The 22,313-nt window shown below is 39.5% G+C and overlaps 1 protein-coding gene across 2 annotated transcripts in view; it reads right to left on the bottom strand.

The window, feature by feature from the left end:
- Positions 1-8,823: 8,823 nt before the first annotated feature.
- gpr153 (G protein-coupled receptor 153) overlaps positions 8,824-22,313 on the bottom strand; it is an 85,736-nt gene continuing 72,246 nt past the window's right edge. Inside the window, exons 4-6 of one of the 2 annotated variants that reach the window (XM_028453668.1) lie at positions 17,228-17,417; positions 14,715-14,899; positions 8,824-10,878 (exon numbers count right to left, since the gene is read on the bottom strand). In XM_028453668.1, the coding sequence (XP_028309469.1) occupies positions 10,072-10,878; positions 14,715-14,899; positions 17,228-17,417 (1,182 nt within the window). In that variant the 3' untranslated portion in view covers positions 8,824-10,071. Of the gene's footprint in view, positions 10,879-11,949; positions 11,970-14,714; positions 14,900-17,227; positions 17,418-22,313 lie in introns of both variants that reach the window. The other variant, XM_028453669.1, reaches the window with a different exon arrangement.

The following is a 22,313-nucleotide window of genomic DNA, read 5'->3' as shown; positions in this document are numbered from 1 at the left end:
GGTAAAAATGCCAAACCTCGGATCAGAAACAAGAGCAGATGTGTTGGAAAAACTTAACATTTGATAGAAATGAAGGACTGATTATATGAGGCTGTGTGGAATGACGACCATTACGGCAACAACAAGACTGAAGCGGCATCTGCAGGTGAATCAAAGTATTGCACTTTATGCCACTGGCAGCCTTTATTAATAACCCTAAAGTTTTGCATGGTGTATCCTGACACATAGAGGAAACTAACAGAATTTTTTTTTTTTTTCTGAGGATTGCTGCCTTTTTGATGTCAAATATCACCCTCATCATACCTCAAAAGACAAAAAATACCTGTGATCATTTTCAAGCATTTTATTATGCATATCTCTGCCTCAAATGTACACGAAAAAGTTTTTAAGCTTCACTTTAAGTCCAAGATGACCTTTCTATCAGCTGCTATGACCAAAAATCTCTATTGTACCTGAAATTGGAGAAAACTGAACTATCAAGCATTACCATTCCATATGAGATGAAGCATATTTTTATTGGCATTTGAAAAGAATTTTCAGCTCGTGCAGCATTAGCTTTAGCAGCTAACTCGGCATTTCTGCCTTGGAGATCGAGACCATCAGTGACGTGCAGTCAGGGTAGGCAAGGTAGGCAGTGCCTACTCAAGGGTGAATTGATACTTTGATTATTTGTTTTATTAGATTAAAATGATAAATTATTCATTTTTCCATTTCCGATAGCCTACAGTACCTATAAGTTTGAGAGTGTCAGGATTTTGTGCTTTTCATAGCCCAAATGACTAAATATCGCTATTTCCTGGTAGAGACGCTGCACAGTCTCACTCCGCTGTAAGACAGGAGGAGGCCACACCCCCTCCCAAAAGCACATTGCTGCTCTGCCTCTGTTTCCATAGCGTGTTTTTATGTGTTTGCGCATGTGCAGTCATGAAAACCAGATGAAAACCATTTACGTTCATAGGCAGCTCTCTATGCTGCCTTTAGACGTAACTGCGCTATGCTAAATACTATACGTAAGTTCACAGTGCATTAGTGAATAGCCGCTGCTACGTTCTCTAGCTAGTGGGTGGGATAACTCTACAGGCAGGATGACAGCGCTAGAGATGATAAAGAAACTTTTTTTCGAGGAAAAATCGACAGCTTTTAAAAGATGGGAGACAAACACCTGAGCTACCAGACCTTCAGCAAAGGTAAGGTCAGAACATTGTTTGTATTTTCTACAGTGAAAGGTACAAAAGGAAGGATTGGCTTTGTGGATGCTCCTCACTGAGGCTGTTTTGAGTTGTTGTTGTTGTTGTTGTTGCCATTTTCTCCGTGTTTCCAACACAAACAATGGATGGGCTGTCGTGTCATGAGATATATCTAGTTGGGAGAGAATGGAGGCTATATTAAATAATTGTTTATGTTTCTTTAATGGTGTTTTACAATCTTGATTTTGTTAGATGGCTAAATGCTTGTTCATGTGGATCTTGTTGGTTTTTTTCTTTCTTAATATGAATTTTATATTTTGATAAGCGCATTGAGATGACTGTTGTAAATTGCGCTATACAAATAAAGTTGAATTGAATTGAATTAACAGAATTGTCATTGGTGTTGACATTGGTGGTCTCAATTTGCAACGCCCTGCCCTACCCTAGTGCTCACGGCACGTCACTAGATATCACGTTTCCTTTCGCCACTAGGGAGTGCTGCAGCACCCCCAGCACCCCCACTTCCCGCGTCCCTGATTGAGTCGTCACACAAATAAGCCTTTTCACATTCTCGGAAATCTTGCTCTCGTTCATTTCTTGTGCGTGAGTTCAATGGTCAAGAGGGATAAACTCGCTTTGGCTGACAACGAGTCATTCATTTCTACTACTACGATCTTACATATTTAAGTTGAAATGTTTGTAGAATAGATCATTCTTGTGGCATTTAAGGCCATAAATGGCAGTTAATTGTAGTGGTTGTGTTTTCGTGCACCAGGTGTAATCTGTGTGGAAGCGAGGGGACTGCCTTGCTTCCATAGCTGCACCCATTGGTTTTTAAAAGTGCTCGGATGGGTCGAAAGTGGATTCAGCAGAAGTCCCATGGTCCCCCCTCGAGTCCGAATATGTGTAATATTAATAATATAAACACTATTAAAACACTAAAGATCTCTCAAATAAAATAAAACAGTATCTTGCATCTTCAAATTATTATTCTTTTTTTTAGTTAATGTATTTGAAAGGCTACAAAAAGTAACTTGAATTTGATAACACATGATCATGTGATCAACACATGCTAATTGCTCATTTCTTGCCACACATAAAGCATGAATATTTAACCGGCACATTGGAGGTTAAATAAATCTGTCCCCACACCCTCTAAGCGACATTTTTCCTCAAAGGTGACTAGTGACAAATATAAGGACTGTATTTTGTGTTACCGGACATGTTTTAGAGACATAAATGTAAGTATCACTCTGTAGTTACTGTCCTGAGCAGCAGCTGCTGCCGTCAGCTCGTCCCTGCTAGAGAGCTCACAGAGGCGGCTACATTGATGCCAGCTGCCTGATAACCATCACTCCACATCCAGACTGCAGTGCAACATAAATTCACCTTGAATAAGCTTCTCTTAGGTTTACACACAATTTATCCCGTCTGTTATTACTCTCTCTCTCTGCATATACCCACCAAATGCCATCCAGCTAGTTCAAACCAGTGAAAAGTCACAAACTCTAGGTGGCGGTAACAAGTCCTGAATCTGAAGACTACACATGAAATCTTTCACCAAACTATACCGTCCTGCCAAATTTAATGAAACTGCACCCCAGGGAAATGCCTCACAAATCTAAGTAAAGTGGAAGAAGAGGAGGAAGAGGAAGAGGAAGAGGAAGAAGAGGAAGAGGAGGAAGAGGAGGAAGAGGAAGAGGAAGAGGAAGAAGAAGAAGAAGAAGAAAAAGAAGTGCTCTGGCCCTAAGAAATCCAAATTTACTATGGGTTAACTATATAAATACACTGTTTTCTGGCTTGAGTGTCAGCTGGACACAGACATTAATTTTATGATGCAACGCTAGCTTTAGCCTTCATGCCTTTATCATAATTGAGTTCATGATGTCTTTCAGGCAGTTGAACAGATGAGTTGTGTTAGCCTGAGGCGCAGACACACAACTCTGCTACACACATACAGTATGACCTGACGTCCAGGCTAGAGATGCTCATGGTCAAATGGTTAACCAATAACAAAAACCTCCATCCATTTTTACTAATTAATATGAACTAAATAGGTACTTATCAATTACCTCATGGGGGTCATGTGCAACACAAGCTTCCTCCCCACCTCCAAAAAACACCGAAAACTCTCCAGTTTTCTCGACTGCCGCTCACTTCCATGTTAAGTTAATGGACTATGTACTACGTCAACTTGTTACTGAGCGTTATACAGGAGTGCGACACATGAACAACAACTGTGCGCAGCTGACATGACCTACATAAGTGTTAGAACTCGGCCTGACCCGTCTGGTTCCGTCGGGCTTTGGTCAGGTATGATATCCAGCCTGTGTGAGAGTCTCAGAGGAAAAACAAGGAGTGAGAGGTATAGACTGACATCTCGATGACAGAGCCATGTTTTATTTCCACCTGGTTTCATCCCAGCTGACAGCTGAAGCAGAGAGGGGCGGGGCTTATGCTTAGCAGAGCAAACTGACCCCACAGCATGTCAACATGTAGGTTTTTCGTAATAAAAACAAGTTAAAAAAAAGAAGCAGCGCTGCACTTTCTTCTCTCAACATGACTCGCTCAGTCTAGTTTACAGTGACCCGAAGCTGACGAGCCGCTGAAGCGTTGCTCGCTAGTTATTAAGGTAGCTTAATGAAGCCATAATGATGTGTTCGCCCCCTGGTGGTTGGCTGACTACTGGAGCAGAGAAAGTGCTTGATTAGATATACAGCAGAGCCCGCATTTTAAAAATCGCAGAAGATCAGCTTAATTTAATCGTGGAGACCAAAATCGTAATCACAATTAAAATTTGATTAATTGTGCAGCCTTAAGTCAAAGTATTTCAGTTTGGCATGAAAATCTAAGAGTGACCGCCCTTTATGGGTTGAAACCCATAAAGGGCTAATAGTAAAAAAACATTGTACTATTAGCTGAGAGTGGTGGTTTGTGACGTTTTGGAGGGTTCTTATGTCATTACCCACAACTGTTAGCTCCGCCCCTTCTATAAAAACAAGCACCTGTGGACTCTTCAATCAGTGTCGAGTAAGTTGGATTGACAGAATTGTGAATAGAGAGCTATAGACCCTTTGATTGTTTGTAAACATTGTGACACATTTTGTTGTGCGGGGCTAAGCCTGGAGGCAAAACCACAATTGTTTTAGTTTTTTCTGAGCACGAATGTCCTCTGGAATCCTATAAAACTTTAATTTACGTCCACTAACGTTATTCCTCCTATTCTGGCACCCAAACGCACAACAAGACGACATTCTAAAGCTTTAACAGTCTTTAGCCAGCGCCGTTTCTTGTTTTTGCCTTTAGCCACCTTAAGGGGTCTATAGTGAGTGTTGAGTAGCTAGTTAACATAGTATGTTCTTAGGAGATTTTATAGTTTCAACTGATTGTGTTTTAACTGCTTCAGGAGCTTTTTCTTTAAATTTCCAGCCAAGACTAACATCAGCCCAAGTTTAGTTATTATTTAAAGGCACACCATGGACATGGTGACCTAAAGAGTTGACCCATATGACTGATTTAAATGATTCCTCAGGCCAATTTACAGCACTTGACAGTATCAATGCTCCGAACAGGGCTTCCGTCTTGAAATACCGACTATTTAGGTTTGGAGGAGATGGACCATCTTTCACCAGGTCATGTGACCTGAAGAATGCCTGGAGAGCTTTTCAGTTTACGGCAGTCAAGTGGCTCGAATATATATAGTTCCCAAGTGAGGTCACAAATTAAAGGCACAATATGGTAGTTTTGTGTTGGGTTAATGGTGCGCAAATCACCGCGATAGTTCACTTAAATGTGGATTCTTTAGTAAGGGATGTCGGCAAGTCAGATCTGTACCTTCGGGATAAGGATTGGCTCTCAGGGCTGGGCTCATGCCGCGGTTACAATCTAGGGGCTGGAGTATGGGCCGGAGGAGCAGCCACCACCGCCGCCCTCCTCTCCCCGCCGATGGGGTCCCGGCGCTTGGCCTTCGAGTCGGTGGTGCTTTCCCACTGCTCTCCCTTGCCTCTCCGCCGTTGTTAGTCCCCTTCGTCGAGGGTCGGTGCGGTGGCCCGGGTCAGGGCGGACGGGTGACCCTGCGCACGCTGGGTCGCCCATCCTCTCCGACCCCCGGCGAAGGGGGTCCAGCTTATACTCCAGACTCGCTTTGCACCCCAGCCCTTAGAACCAATCCTTATCCCAAAGTTACAGGTCTAGCACTGTCAGCATACACAATCAAAAGACCAAGGGAGGCTGGCCTGACTGTTGATTTTTGCCACAGGGCTATGGTGCTTGTGGCCACTCGGGGCGTTTGCGTGAAAGTTACCGGTCTAGCGACCCCAGGTGGCCAAAGGTTACACAGTGTGCTTTTAAACCACTGGATTGTTTCTGTAATTACAGTGGTATGAAAAAGTTTGGGCACCCTTGTAAATGTTCATGATTTTCCTTAATAAATAATTGGTTGTTTGGATAACAAATTCCAGTTAAATTTATCATATAGGAGACAAACACAGTGATATTTGAGAAGTGAAATAAAGTTTATTCGATTTACAGAAAGTGTGCTAGAATTATTTAAACAGAATTAGGCATGTGCATAAGTTTAGGCACCCTTGCATCTTATTGATTTTAATACTCTTAGCACTAATTATTGGAACTCAAAATTGTTTTGGTAACCTCAGTGATCCTTGATCTCCATACACAGGTGAATCCAATCATGAGTCAGGGTATTTAAGTAGGAAAATTCTAGGTGTTTCCTCTTTGCATCTTCTCTGATTAGTGGCAACATGGGAGCCTCAAAACACCTCTCAAATGACCTGAAAACAAAGATTATTCAACATCATGGTTTAGGGGAGGGATACAAAAAGCTATCCCAGCGATTTAAGCTTTCAGTTTCAACTGTGAGGAACATTGTGAGGAATTGGAAGACCACAGGCACAGTTCTAGTTAAGGCCCGAAGTGGAAGACCAAGAAAGATCTCCGAAAGGCAGCGGCGCAGGATGGTGAGAACAGTCACGGTCAACCCGCAGACCAGCTCCAAAGACCTACAACATCAGCTTGCTGCAGATGGTGTCACAGTGCATCGTTCCACTATTCAGCGCACTTTACACAAGGAGATGCTGTATGGAAGAGTAATGCGGAAAAAGCCTTTTCTCTGCACACGCCACAAACGGGGTCGCTTGAGGTATGCTAAAGCACATTTGGACAAGCCAGCTTCATTTTGGAACAAGGTGCTGTGGACTGATGAAACTAAAATAGAGTTATTTGGGCATAACCAGGGGCGTTATGCATGGCGGAAAAAGAACACAGCATTCCAAGAAAAGCACTTGCTACCTACAGTAAAGTTTGGTGGTGGTTCCATCATGCTGTGGGGCTGTGTGTCCAGTGCAGGCACTGGGAATCTTGTTAAAGTTGAGGGGCGCATGGATTCCTCTCAATATCAGCAGATTCTGGAGAACAATGTCCAGGAATCAGTGACAAAGTTGAAGTTGCGCCGGGGCTGGATCTTTCAACAAGACAATGATCCTAAACACTGCTCAAAATCTACTAAGGCATTCATGCAGAGGAACAAGTACAACATCCTGGAATGGCCGTCTCAGTCCCCAGACCTGAATATTATTGAAAATGTATGGTGTGCTTTAAAACGGGCGGTCCATGCTCGGAAACCATCAAACCTGACTGAACTAGAGATGATCTGCAGAGAAGAATGGTCCAAAATACCTCCCACCAGAATCCAGACCCTAAGATCAAGGATCACTGAGGTTACCAAAACAATTTTGAGTTCCAATAATTAGTGCTAAGAGTATTAAAATCAATAAGATGCAAGGGTGCCTAAACTTATGCACATGCCTAATTCTGTTTAAATAATTCTAGCACACTTTCTGTAAATCGAATAAACTTTATTTCACTTCTCAAATATCACTGTGTTTGTCTCCTATATGATAAATTTAACTGGAATTTGTTATCCAAACAACCAATTATTTATTAAGGAAAATCATGAACATTTACAAGGGTGCCCAAACTTTTGCATACCACTGTAGAAACACAAGCATAAAGACACTGAATTAATAAATTCATTAATAAATAGAACAAAAACAGGGAAAAAACACTGGTCTTCAGTTGGCGTTTAGAAACACACTTCGAGGCTTTATCATGTGAATTTAATCAGTCAAAGAAATTCAACAAAGTCATCATCTGAACAGGAAAATCAGGACATTTAACAGTGTTCATATCTGAGTCATAAATCATCCAACATGTTACAAAATTAGATATTTAATATACAACAAGATACAAAAAGATCGATGGCAGAGCACAGATTTGGCGAGGGGATGTGTGTGTCATGAGTGCTACACAGATATATGAGCATAAAAGCAAACGCTTCAGTGATGACAGAGGATTCAGAACAATAACACTGCATTATGCAGATGGTAAAATGGCAAGAAATTGGGCTCGCTACCACACGGCTGTCAAAAGGAGCTCGTTTCATATTGTTCTCAAACTCAAAGTTTACTGTAATCTCAAATCGTGGAAATACATTCACATTAGCGGTTAGCGTCCACAGGAAGTCATCTCTCAAGGAGGCGCATCTGTAAAAAATTTCTCTGATAACCAATTTGATGTAATTTCATTATTAAAAGATGGTTTCATGGTGTCATTTGACACCATCCATCCCCACCCCACACTCATCCAAACATCAGTTACTGTAACATTTGTACTTTTAGAATGACAACGGACATGTTTACTGTCCAGTTCTTAAAGTTTTAATCCCAACAACCCTTAAACTAAGTACAATGATCAAACCATTTCCTGAACAATTGACTCGATTATTTTTCAAATTAAAGATCAATGCTACATTAGAGCCATTAATCAGCCATACAATTATTCTATGGCTTTGCTTACAGTTTACTCTTTTTTACTTAGACCACTAATAATAGACGGTGACCCTTACAGACCAAGGACAGCTAGATTGAACTACATGTTTAGAAATGTAAAATCAAGCCTTTATAATTCATCCCAACCACCTTCAACTGACAAAGGGCCTCAGAGTTTCCATTTCAAAATTTTCTAAATTTCAATTTAAGGTTTACTAATTTCCGCGTCATTACGTTCTGTCTTCTGCGTTCTGTTTCATCATCATTCCCAGTTTAGATGACTTTACTGGCTATTAAACTTCCCAAAATCGCACCAAACATGGTAATTAGGTATAAAAGAGTAAACTAATGCTATTAATTTTATTAATTGTATGCTTTAGATGATTTATGAAAATTGGATGGTTATGCTGAAATCACGTGAGATTACATTCCAAGTTCGAGATTAGCAACGGTGCTAATCCCTCAGCCACCTGTTTAACAGGAAGGTCCCGCACAGCTGATTGTATGTCGTCATCAGTTCAGCTAATACACCATCAGCTAAACCTGTCTTTTAGTGATAGACCGATACATCGGCCAGCCGATATTATTGGCCCGATTTTTGCATTTTTTACGTGTATCAGCATCGGCCGATGCGGGCTGCTGCGTTCGCCGATCCGCATAATTTACAGAGGAGAAATATTTTTTACTTGTTCTTGTTCTACATCACCTGTTTTTAATATTTGTTCAAGATTTTTTACTTGTTTTACCTCACCTTTGTTCATTTCAATAAATGTTCCTTTTTTAAAAATTGAGACTCGTACCATTTGTTATCATCACTGTGTATTATGATGTAAATTGAGGAAGGAAAAGTAGTATCGGCTCCAAATATTGGCTGAAGAAAATCGGCAGTCCATATTGGTCATCGGCTAAGGCTTACTGTCTCTGCACCATAGCCTTTTCTACATCATAATAATCTGAACCACTTGTTTAACACAACACATTAAAAACATAATTCAGATGAAGCTCTGGATTCAATTTCAATCACAGGATAACTCGATCACAACTCAATCTGTAACATGTAGCGATATTTTGAAAGTTTCTAGACTTCCAATCATCGTTTTTCATGGAAAAATAGTGAATAAATGTGCAATATTACATACATGTAAGGCATTTCTCTGTGAAGTTGGGGCCCGATTTTAAATAAAGATTAAAAAAGAAGAAATGTGTCGATAGATTTTTCAATTTTAGGACGTGAATTACGTTTTTTTTGTTCGTTTTCCGCGATCACAGAAAATCAGAGGCCCCACTGACAGGGATAATAATGACTGACAGCGTCGTTTCTCTTTTTTCCGGCAGTCTTGATTTGTAAAGATCGATTAATCAAATAGATGGTGAGGTGAGCCTGACATATTCCATTTGAGGATGGAGCATGTTTTGCATATTTGTCTGATGATCTGTGCCAACGTGATCTCTAAACTGAAAGCAACAAATAAAAAGTAAAAATAGGAAACAAAACAACCAGTTTAATAAAAGCCACCAAACCCATTAAATCATTATCCTTTTATATACATTTTCTTTAGCAACTCAGGGGACTTTGTCATGGATCAATAAGTCATATTTAGAAGTTTTACCTTCTAATGTTAAAATAGAAAATAACTGTTAATGTGCTGTTAACATCATCGTTAACCAAGGGAAAGTTGTGTTATGATCCAAACTGAAGAAAAGTGTAAAAGTTAATCTGAAACAGGGGCAGTATTCTGTGTTCACAGTAAAACATATTACCGTACGGGTGAAACACAAAGGCAGTTTAAATCTTTCAGTAATATTACTGAAAGAAAAACTTTCAATGAAAAACGATATCCAACAGCAAAAACAAGGAGTAGGAATGTTTACGTGGTTTGTGGGTCAAACAATGTGTCCTTTGTGTCCAGCAGCCCATGTATGTGAAAGGTCCTCAACCGACCATAAAACACGTCCAGCTGCCAAAGGCCGTCCTGCAAAGTACTCCGAGTACGTTCCTGTTCCCACTTTTAAAATGTGATCAACCATTATTAGTCATATTAACATAAGAAGCTTTGTTTCTGGGTGGGGGAGCCCACAGTGTCAGAGGGAAAGGTGATGTACCCCGAGGACGACGCTGAAGGTGTGCTTACAAAACTGTTTGTGCTTCCTTTGCTCTCTGCCTTGCTCATGGGCTTCTGGTGTGCCGACTCTGCCCCGGTGACTCCCTCTGTCCTCGACCTGCTGCTGGAGTGCCTTTGAGCCTGCTGGCGGCGCCCAGGGGTGCCCCTGTTCCCGGGGCTTCTCCAATCAGCAGGTCTGAGAGGTTTCGGGGACCCCTCGGGTGAGTTCTCCCGGCTGCTGCTGCGTCTGTGTTCAGAGGCCCTCCGGAGCACCTGTGGCTCCCGCTCAAAGTCCGTGAGCGTGAAATGAGGCAGGAGAGCGTGCTGCTCATACACACCTGGGATCAGAGCGATGGCCGATGCTCGTCGCGGGCTCTTCCTGGGGCTGGGAAGTGGAGTCTCGTCTATAAAGTTGACCACCTCGTCTCGGCTGAAGCAGCGCAGCTCGTCTTCGTAGCGCTGCCCTCCGCACACCACCCTGGGCAGGTGCCTGAGGGAGTGCGTGCTGTCCTCAGAGCGCCGCCGCTTGCGGTGAGGATGATGGTGATGGTGGTGGTGATGGCGGATCTCCTCGTGGGAGGACACCAGGCTGCTCCTGCGCCTCTCGTGGCGTGGTAAGGTGGAGCTGTAGTGGGCACTCACTATCATGTCCTCGGTGGAGCCCCAACGGTGCAGGTAGGAGGGGATCCGGTCGCTGGTCCACATGTCGGTTTCGTCGTGGGAGTATCTTCTTGTAGGGGGCACCTGAAGGCAACACATAGATCACACTTGTCATATCTATGACAAAGATCCTCAAGGATTCAAAAACATCATCAAGCTGTATTTGTTAGTTTCAGCGAAACTGCGTTAACAACTTTAAAGTATCTTCATTAAAAGGCATTTAAAGCCAAGTATGTAGTTTTGTATGTAAGCAGATATAATATACTGTGATGAAAGCACTCATCCCTTTGATGTTTCAACCACTTCATGCTTCGCTAAATCATTTGTAAAACTTTTTTTGTCCTAATTTTAAGAAAAATCCAATTTTTCTGTCAAAGTGAAACACAACTTTAAATGTAATGTAAATTAATAAACCAACATTTATTAATAACATCTATTTGTTTAAAATTTAAATATTGACTGCATTAGGTTGTTATTGAGCACTTAACCACATAAATGTCTCATTAAAACCGTTTAGTATAAAATATTCCTGTAACTATTACAGAATATAGCCATCCTGAAATATTACATTAACTTTTTATTTTTAAATCCTAAAATCAACAATGTCCCTAATTGTGAACCTACATTATTTACAAAACGATTCTCATTTCTGGGCAAAAAAAAGAACTCTCATATATACAGTAATGTGAAATTGCTCTAAAAATGAAATGCTTCATATTTAAATACTTTGGTTAATATTTGACTAATCAAAGCCTAATATTAAAATGCCATGTGCATCCATATATCATCTGGAAAATACAAAAGAGTTTGTTATTGAGTAATTAAAATGGCATGGGAATGGTTAAATTATTGAAAATGAATGTTTTGTTTACGTAAAGCAGCTTCATCATTTTACTGACTAATACTTTTGGCATTAAATATACTTTTAATGTAAAAATAATTTAATGCATTCTATTATTATTATTATTATTATTATTAAAGCAATGAAAGGGAGATCATCTAAGGTGCGGAGTACTTTTTAAAAGTGTAAATGAAAAAAAAAAAAAAACATTTTCATATCTTCTAAAAAAAAAAAAAAAAACACGTTAGTATCCACTTCCATTACTTTGGGATAAAAGCGACTGAGGCTGATGTTGGCCTATACGTTATACTCACATTTTGCTGTGCTCTGAAAACTATGCAAGAGAGACAGGGTTTGTCAAAGTGGCGTCAAGAACCTCAAGTTTGATATCAGCCTGCCCCTGTGTGGTGGCTTTTAGTAAATGCAGAGAGAAATCAACAGCAGAGGAATACAGTAGCGTTGGATGGTTGCAGACAGAAGCTGAACAGCAGAGGGGAGCACAGGCTTTGGCATGAAAGGATGCAGGACAGACTGGGGGGGGGGGGGGATGGACGGACAGGGACGGGCGATAAAACCACACAGGCTTTATTCTGCAGTCAAAGCACACGAGAGCGGCACTTCTCTGAATGGAAGTGCTACCTGATAATGACTTGAAAGACTTTGCTGATGGATGGGCCGCTGCAGCTGCAACCCTGTCAGGAGCAACATGAGCAACGCAGCTGCCTGTCATTTGACAGTCAGTTGTCTTGGAACTGAAATTAAAAATACCCCCCCACCCACACACAAACACACACAAGCACACCCACCCCCACATATATAGCAAATTCATCAATGGTTAGATCGCACTGGAGCATGCACGTACATCTACAGAGTATCAACACAAAAACAATGGATGAAGTCATGATTTGGTAGAATGAGGTGACGGCTACTGTATACATCTCTGTTTCAATATCAAATGTTGTCTAACAGCCAAAAGTTCACTATTTAACTATTTCAGTGCTGCACTTACCAGATACAATACCAAATGGGTATATTGAGTTAAAGCTGCTGGAGATGATCATATTTATCAGATAAAGACATAGTGTAGGCCTCATGGATCAATAAATCAATAAATATTTTTAAGCCACATACAACACAAAGACAGAGACAATGACAGAACAGAAGAAAAATGCTGACAGGTTACCATAGACAGTATTTACAAATCATATACTTTATAATACTGTAAGTGTGTGTGTGTGATATTATAATTATAATAATGGTTTTGTGCTATTAGTGGGGGAAAGGAACTATATACATATATACAAAAAATATATTATAATGAAATTGAGAGAGGGGCAAAAAAAGTGAGAATTTTTTTTTAAAAAACATTAAACCCTAAGAAAGGGGGAGATATAATAGTTTCAACCTGTCAAATTTCATATTAATTCATGCTTTACTTGCCTTTATCTTAACATAAGCCTGAGCAATAAGAGAAAACAATTCATGTACAGTATGCGTCAGATATAGTTTATAGATTGGTTTATTGCTTTTTTTTCTTGAAAAACACATGAGAAGAACCTCGATAAATTAAAATTGCAGATTAAGACGCAATCGCAATATATTATGTGAAAAAAAAAAAAAAAAACACAATTGGAGTCTTTTTCAAAACTGTTCAGATCTTTCCGTGTAAACCCCGAAATAAACATCTGACAAATTTCAGTGAAAACACCAGAAATGTGTTGGGAAGTCACTTTGGCAGAGTTTTTTGGGAGCAAACACAAGACAACACAGTAAAAATGAAGTAACAACACTTGCTTCTCAAAAGGGAGTAAATGTACCCCTAACCCCAGCGGTACGCGATGGCACTAGAGGGGGTACTAGAGAGAGTGGAAAATTTCAAAAATGAAAGCAAAAAATTTTATTTGTTATAAAAAAAATGTTTTTGTTAAAAATGCATAATCATAATTTTGATAATGAAAATGGTCTTGATTAGAAGATGAACTGCACAAATACAAAGGTTTGTCTTGGTCCCACACCAGGTGGGAAATAATAAAAACTATAGAATTAAATCTATTCAGGAGGCACTAAATACTGTTTCATTCCACTTATTTGCAAAATGTTGTAGTTGGACAAAATGGGGTTCTTGGATTCAAAAATAAGAGACAAAAAAGTTTGAGAACCAGCGGTCTACGAGACTCCACATCCCACAATGCAATGAAAGAAACTTCCTGTGTTTACTTTGTAGATCAAAATAAGCTTTCGAGTGGCAATTTCAACCTTTCACATCTATTTTTATTTTCGAGCGAATGATCTTCTATCTATTGATCCATGAGGCCTACACTGTGTCTTTATCTGATAAAAAAGATCATCTCAAGCAGCTTTAATGGTTGGAACTAGAGGCAGCACTGAGATGCAAACACGTTCGTATACATGTGGTCAATGCTTGACTACAAAGATGACACAGAGTGTGAATGTCGTGTGAAAGTCACTCTAACATCTTATTGCAATCTTATATTTTCTCACTGCAGCCTTCTAGGTCAGATCCAATCGTTAATAAAATAAAATAAAATCAATATTTTTAGCCCATCATGATTTCGCATCTAAGGGATTTGACGAAGACCGAATATTGGTTGAATAAAAACTTTGGAGCAGAGTTTGTGAAATAGCCCCAGAAGGCTGCACTTAAGAGCAAGCGTCACTAATGCAGGCTGAAAATGAGCGTGTCACTGCTGCACTGCATCTGCATGGGATGAGTGTTGGATCCAGTGCTTTTTGGGAAGAACATTAGAGGATGTTTAAAGTGTGTTGCTGAAACCTGGTCCCTGGAATGCAGAAGGCAAGGGAGTTACTTCTTCTCTTACCTTCCGTGATTATTGGTTTGGTTTGGGGCAAAGTGCCAGAATTCAACACATAAAGCACAGCTAATGTGACTGGGAGTCGTTCGATGGTCATATTTCCATATAACAGTCATAATTGGAAAGGATAGCATTGATATCGTGCTGTAAATGCTTGGAAGTCCACATCATCATGCACATGAGCCAATCATTGAAAATGCTTCAACTGATCAAGTAAAAAGAAAATAAATGGAAAAAAACTATACCTGCAAATACTGCATTTTATCTTCCTGTTGTTCCCTCATTGGATACCCTTGCAGAACCCCCCTTTCTAATGTTGAGAACTCATACTTGGCATTATGGTCTACCGTCACGATTTCAGGCGCCGAGCTATAGTCATATGGTCTGTCATATATTAAGTCGGCATGAATTCCTCCATCTTGGCTGTTTTCTGCAAAGTGCAGAAAAGCACGAGGATTAGAGAGCAACGGATTCAATACACAAGACAGACAGACAGACAGACAGACGGGTAGATAAGAGAGACAAGGTCAGTTGTTCTCTGAGTCTAAATATGCCCATTTACTGCATTATGTCACAGATCAATTGGTGATGGGCGTCAAATGTTGATCTTTGGGAGGACGTTGGCCGAAAAGATGAGAGGAGCTTTTTGCACAGGCAACTTGGCATGCAAGTCAGTCAGGACAGTGTCCTTATACATACAACTGTGATGAGTTAGACATGGCAAGTCCTCTGGAAAAAAGAGCAGAGAACTGGCAGCGTTAGTGAGCGCCTGGCGTTGTTGAAAGCGTCCAAAGAGGGAGAGGATCAAAGAGGTTGGAAGGGTTAGGGACAGGAGAGAAGTGCTTCTGAGTGGCTGACTGATCAATGCTTAGAAATTGACAGAGCTTGGTGATCTAGATCAGGGAGCCTCTGCTGTTTTATTATCATGTGACCTGATCCTGGGACCAGATTTTGTTGCAGCGTCTGTGTTTCCTTGGTGAATTGTCTCATTTCCAGCCCACGTGAGGAATAAAAGACACTAAATATTTACTACTTGCCATTGATTGCTACACGTTCGTGCCAAGTAGGTGGGCGTGCACGTCCCACACTCGGCAGCAAAGCAAAGCAAAAATACATAAATCACATATAAACAAGCATTTACTTTGAGTGTGTGCTCTGCTGATGTAGCCATTATTGACTTAAAGGAAATATGACCATCATCACGACATGGATGTGCTTTTCCGCTCTAAAGCTATTCTTCCTGTTTCCTGTTTGGGATCTAGCAAAGGATATGGAAAACCATGTATTATTAACACCAGGCTATTGTAGAGGAAGTTTGCCCAGTTTCCCAGCATCAGTGTGACACTAAGACGAATCTGCCAAGGTCAAGCTGCCCTTCATCCAGAGTTTTTGGTTTCCTGATATTTCTCAGAGCGGAGCAGCTTTATATGCAGATGTTCACGTGCAAACATAGAGGAGCTTTGAAATATGCTGCACACAGACACTTGTCCCCTCTGTTTACAACAACAAAGGTCACATGATAGGTCACATGATAACATTGGACCACTGTTTTCAGACCTCCAGCTAGGTACGGCACAATATTTACTTCATAAGAGTCTATTCATTTGGATACAAAATGTATTTATTTTTTCACAAGAAATTAATTGGCAATGGAGGTCTTTAGAGTTTAATACTTACTGTGATAATAGATATTCATAAAGCAGTACTTTTGGACAAAAATTTAGGAAATAAGTTAAACGAGTTTAAAGAATTAAAATCAAGCTACAATAACATAATTATTACACATATTCTGTTTATGAACCAGCATAATAATTCCTCTTTCTCAGTTTTAATTAGCACTGGTAAACCACCAGTATACTGTAATATATTAACATATTCTGTATTAGTAGTATATACTAGAATTTATTAAATACAACTTTAACTGTGAAAAAAAATTGAATATAAAGCAACTTGTACAAAGCATTGGTGTCAAACAAGAGGCTGTGACCAGAAGAAGAACCACTAAAGTTTAACTAGTGTTTCATAACAAAGAAGTAAGAGTCATTTATTGAATTATATCATTATTCTATAACAGATATGGACAACTTTGATCACAGTCATTTTTTTAGTTTTTGTTTTTTGGTGATTTATTTGTTTCTATTGTGTTTTTGGTGTAATTCTCTGTATTTTAAAATTTTTGTGTGAGTGTTTTTGAAGAATTTTGTTGTTTTTTGAGTATTTTCTGTGTATTTTCATTTTTAGTGTATTTTTGCATGTTTGTGTATTTTTGGAGTCATTTTGCATATTTTTGTAGGTTTTTTTTGTATCTGTTTTTGTTGTTTTTGTGTGTATTTTTGTTGTTTTTTGCGCATTTTTATTGTTTTTGGGTGTTTCTTTAAGTAACTGTGTATTTTTGTTGTTTTTGGGCTTTTTCTTTAAGTAACTGTGCGTTTTTGTTGTTTTTTTCAGTTTTTGGTGTAATGTTTGTTTTTCTTGTTTTTTGTGTATTTTTGCGTATGTTTGTGCATTTACTGCACAACAGTAAATCAAGGACCGTATGTGGCCCCTGAACCACCAGTTGCCCATGTCCGTTCTATAACCTAGACTTCTTCTCTGTGATTCAGTGTTCTGATGGTGAGTTGATTTAGTCGACGGGTCGATAATGTGCACTGACAAAGATATTCATACAGTCGGGGGTTTGGGGGTGGGGGTGGGGGGGTGGGGCAGGAGCAGGATCAATGTAGGCAGGACATTAAGGAGGCACCTGGCAGCAGCTTACCTTCATCCACGTCGTCATTGGACATGATGGCCACACACTTCTCCCAAACCATGCGGATGTCAGCGCGGTAGCGGTCGCAGGCCCAAAGGAACATGGGCAGCAGTATTGACTGGGCAATGGAGCACCACAGCACGCACAACACCATCCAGTTGTAGGATCGGTCAAACTTCAGACTGGCAAAGCTCACCACCTGAGCAGGATCAGAGGAGAGGGGAAGGGTCATCAGTCCCTTCAGCACTATTCAGGGTAAAAACCATCACATGGACAAGTCAGTAGCCTTGCAGCGTTACTATTTATCTCAAACTGGAGCACAGTTTACACCCACTAATGCTCTTGGAGAGGACTTCAGTATTTATGACCACCTGGCTCTACAGGCTGGTTTTTCATTTTCCTACAATAAATCTTCTAAACATGCCAGACATTAGGCTCCTGCCTCAGCCTCAGTCTATAGTGTTATTAATCCAGTTAAATAATCTAAGAGGGTTACAACAATTATGTCTTTAAATGGGTAACATTTGGTGGAAACATAAACAAGTCATGTGTCACCATTCCAAAAGAAACTTCCCAGCAGCTGAGAGGCCTCAGGCCCAAAGTGATCAGTCCTACAGGAAGGGAAGCTTCTAAGTCTGCGTTTTAACAACTGATGCTCATCAGCCATCGTCAACCCCCGTTCCAGAGGTGTCAAACACAAGGCCTGGGGACCAATCCCGGCCCTCTAGAGCAGGAGGAAGTCAAAGTGACAGAGAAAATATGAATCATTGTGTAAATGACAAACTAATTCAGTTTTACATTTCTCAGCCCATCCAAATACACAAATTCAATGAAACCCCACATTTTATGGGACTGGAAGTTTCCCCAAGCTTAAATGACATAATGGCACTCATTTTTATCCTCAAATAGTCAATAGAAGTCTACATTTTTCCTAAATTTGGCAATTTTCCTTAAATTATTCCATGTCTCCCTAAATGAAATAGAATTAGATTAGAATCCTGCAGGGACTGATATCTGTTCCTTACATATAAATCAGTTCATTTTCTGACTCGCTTACTCCTTCTTTCAGGGCTGCGGGGCTGTTCCTTACATATAATACATATTATTCATACGTGGAAGTGCAAATTAGTGCTCAATATTTTTAAAATTACTTAATTTCCCACCTAAAATCTGCACCTACTTGAGATTAATCTGCTAAGTATTTGTCCCCTGAACTAAAACAACTTTGACAGTACTGCCCTTTTCTTTCTCTCTTTTTTTAAGACAACAGTAATCAGTGAACAATGTGCTACTTAATGTTTCTGCAACATTTTGTCATTAAAGCTGATATCCGGAGATTCTGAGAAATCTATGTGTATGTATCATTCTTTTGAAATGTGAAAAAATACCTAACTAGTCCTTTAATATGATCTACTGTCATTCATATACATTGATGTACATAAGTCCCGCCTTCGTCCATAGACCCCTATACAAATGCAAGAAAGTGCCGACTTCGCCCAGCCAATAGGCTACGACTTCCTGGAGCGGGCCATTGTCAATCAAAGTGAATGCGCGTGCACCGTCACAACAGCAAATAGGTATCACTGAGCAGCATAGCGTCATAGAGGAGCGCTCCGATACTCCATTTACCCATTCCACGATTGCCCACGTGTAAAGCTTCTACTAAAAAAGAATAGAAAAGTCCGGGTACAAAGCTTGTGGATAAACGTCTTCGTGACCGCAACAGAATTTATCTCGGAGCTGCTTTTCAAAGGTGGAGGAACTTTCTGCTTTTAAAAGGATTCCCAACAGACCAAGATTTGGCGACATTTCTCATGGACAGGTAATAAACATGTTTTAATCAGAAGTTATGGCAGTCTAACAATAAATGTGTAGTTTTTGTAGTTGTGCGACTTATGTTTTGCAATGCATGTGCACTAACGTAGAGGCGTAGCTTTTGCTAGATTGGCAGAGGCAGCGGAGGAAGTAGAGCTGTTGAGGACGAAACATGGTTTATAATTCCCACAGTATTGGCTAGTATTTTTTTTGGACCCATCTGTTTCACGAGGGTTTATTTGGTTTAACATTTCCCGTCCAAACGGTTGGCTTTAATCGTTGTTCCACTCCTTCCTGACTACAAGAGCAGCCTGTGACTCTTTTCCTTTATCTTGTCCCACATGTTTTTTTTCTAGTAAATCAAGTACACTGACTTTGACCCATTATTGTTTTTCTTGTAAAACTGTTGATAAAAAATAAATGGTTTATATCACCTATTGCCATTTTGAGGAAAAATATAGAGATATGAGTATTGGTCCATATCACCCAGGCCTAATGTAACCAAAGCAGTAACGTTTTATCTTATAAAGGATATGATTGTCTAAACTGTGTGAAATGAGGCTTTCAAACACTGCTTAAAGTATGATTTTATTAATATGAGTGTGTTACCTCAATAACAAATAGAAATCATTAGACTGATATGCTGCCTTATTATGTAGCAAGTTTTGCTAATGCTAATGCTACACCACTTTAGTTAAACAAAGTAAAAAGACTGTGTGACTAAAATAATAATGTTAATTGTACTTGGAACCAGTTTGATAAATGGCTTACATACAATTTTAAAAAATATTTGAAAATGACCTTGTCTTAAATGATCTTTTATTCCTTTATTCCATTTAGGGCAATGATTTTAAAAAAGTGAATTGGTTTGTTTTATTGGTAAATAACTTTGAAATAGTCTAAATGATTTGAATGAAAAAAATTGTATTGTGATCGTGATTTTACAAAAAAAAAATCTTGATGTGATTTTTTTCCCCATATCGCCCACTCCTACATGTGTGTGTCTGTGCTAGACATGAACTTAAATTAATTAAAACTCTTATTCAGCTACTAACAGCGTTAGGAACACTGCTAGTAGCTGAATTGCACTTGTAGGTTATATCAGCATAAATACATAGTAAATGAAACAAATGCCTTGTCTAATCTAATGTTCTTTTGAACCGTTCTTATTATTTTTGTATGTAATAGTGTATTTTTATAGACCTTGAGTCTGCTGCTAAGACATTCATTCTTCAAGGAGAGCTGAGGTAAAGGTAGCACTGCCTTGGGCCACAGTGTTTTAGGTGGGAGCCCCCTGCCTCTGTCATGAAGGCATCAAAATCTGGGACAAACACCTACAACATGAGACATGTCCGCAGCTAAATGATGGAGAGTTGGTTGAAATGAAATATTGACAAATACATGTATTTTGTCAAAATTCTTGTTAGTTTTCATTTCGAATTTCTGGTTGATTAAAACTAGCATTAGGAGGCCACAGTGCAAGGAGAACCGTTGTCATGGAGGTGAGGACATCATTAAAACAGGCCAAAGCCACGGTAAAAAAGGCCACTTTTTTTTTCTGCTGGAAAGCATCCGTCTCACTCGTCATTTTCTGAAACTTGGCAGCCCTTCATACATTTTTAAGTTTATTGAAATAGCAAGGTTTGAACCTTTTAAATAGTACACAAACTGAATAGGCCAACCGGATGTAGACGCATTTCGCGCATGCGTTGAAAGGATTCGAAACAATCAGGCCCGCGAAAGGATTGGGTACTGACAAGCAGCATTTGAAGCTCGCAATCAAGCTAATGCGAAAGCTAAAACTAGCGGGAGCAAAGAGCCAGTGTCCTGCTGCCATTAATGTACAAGTGACTGCATAGTGTGACAACAACTTACCCATTGACTTTTGAAAATGTTACACATACCGCACTATATTAAATGTTTGACTTTTTGGAGCTTTTGTCCTGGAAGCTGTTGCAAGTCATTTATAGATTATTATATTTTTACATTTAAATACAGTATTCACAAAGCTTCTGCATTTGGACATTTTCTCTTTTTTCATTGCAAGGAAACTTAAAACTCAGGACACTTTAATGGTGGTTAAAGATGTTTTGTTAGTTTGTCCTGTAGGTTATTATTTCATCACCTACCTCAAAGGTTGTGATTTTCTATATTTGTAAAACCAAAATACTGCTGTGCACTTTAGTTTTGGCAAAGCGCTCTAAACAGGTCTGCAGTGTTAACTGTTGCACATGTATTGTTTGTTTTAAAAAGGTGAAAAATTACAGCAATGCTCTAAACTTTTCATTTTTATTTAAGATAACTTCCTCATGTGCATTAAAACAACTTTGCATTGTTTCACGGGTATTGTTCAATGTTTCACAATAAAATAAGATTGGAACATTCAAGGTGTATGCTGTTAGTTTAAAAAAAATAAAATAAATTGGGATCGGCCAAAATGGCACCCCTACTTTGAAAGCCTTCTTTGTATGTAAAGACGGTGTCTATTCATTCTGACCTACTATATTGTTATTAATGAGACATTTTGTGTATTTCTACTGCCTTTTTGTGTGTTCTTGAGTAATTTTGTGTATATTTGTTGCATTTGTTTGTGTTTTTGAGTCATTTTGTCCATGTTTGTTGCTGTTTTGTGCCATTTTGTCATTTTGTGAATTTTTTATGTATGTATTTTCCTTGTTATTTTGAGCATTTGCTTTGGGGGCTACACAAAATTAGACATGGGGCCGCATGTGGCCCCCGGAACACCAGTTGTCCTATAGTACATACTGTAGAACCCTCTTCTTCAGAGTATACACATGAACACTTTTTTATACATGCAGAGTTTGAATGTTCTTCCTGACCCTCATATGCAAGAGTAGTTCAAATGGACTGCTATCTTTTCTAACACACATTGGGTGACTACCTGAGAATCAAAAAAGTTAACCAGTAAATCAAAGCAAAACATGTTTTAATCACAACCATTACGGTCTTCATAAGGTCTTTGAAAAACCATATATTTTGCTAAAATTTTAAAGATGAACAATTTTAAGATGCAAAGATCCTTTCATCAGTGCCAAGTGACCTTTAATAAAATCTTACCAACATTCATTACAGCTGAAGTGTGGTATTTAGCTCAGTGACAGCCACTGAGGGGCATATTCACTAATATCTGAAATAAAGGGTGGTAAACCAGTTGCTTCCCTAAATCATTTGGTGACGCAGTTTCCAAACATGCTGCGAGGAATTCACTAAAGGGTCTATTCGTCCGTCTGGACTTAAGCGCTTATTTGCGCGCCTATAC

This window comes from Gouania willdenowi, chromosome 7, assembly GCF_900634775.1.
Source record: "Gouania willdenowi chromosome 7, fGouWil2.1, whole genome shotgun sequence".
NCBI classification, from domain to species: Eukaryota; Metazoa; Chordata; class Actinopteri; order Blenniiformes; family Gobiesocidae; genus Gouania; species Gouania willdenowi.
The sequence above is the reverse complement of the archived record's forward strand: the minus strand, read 5'-3'. Positions and strand labels throughout refer to the sequence as shown.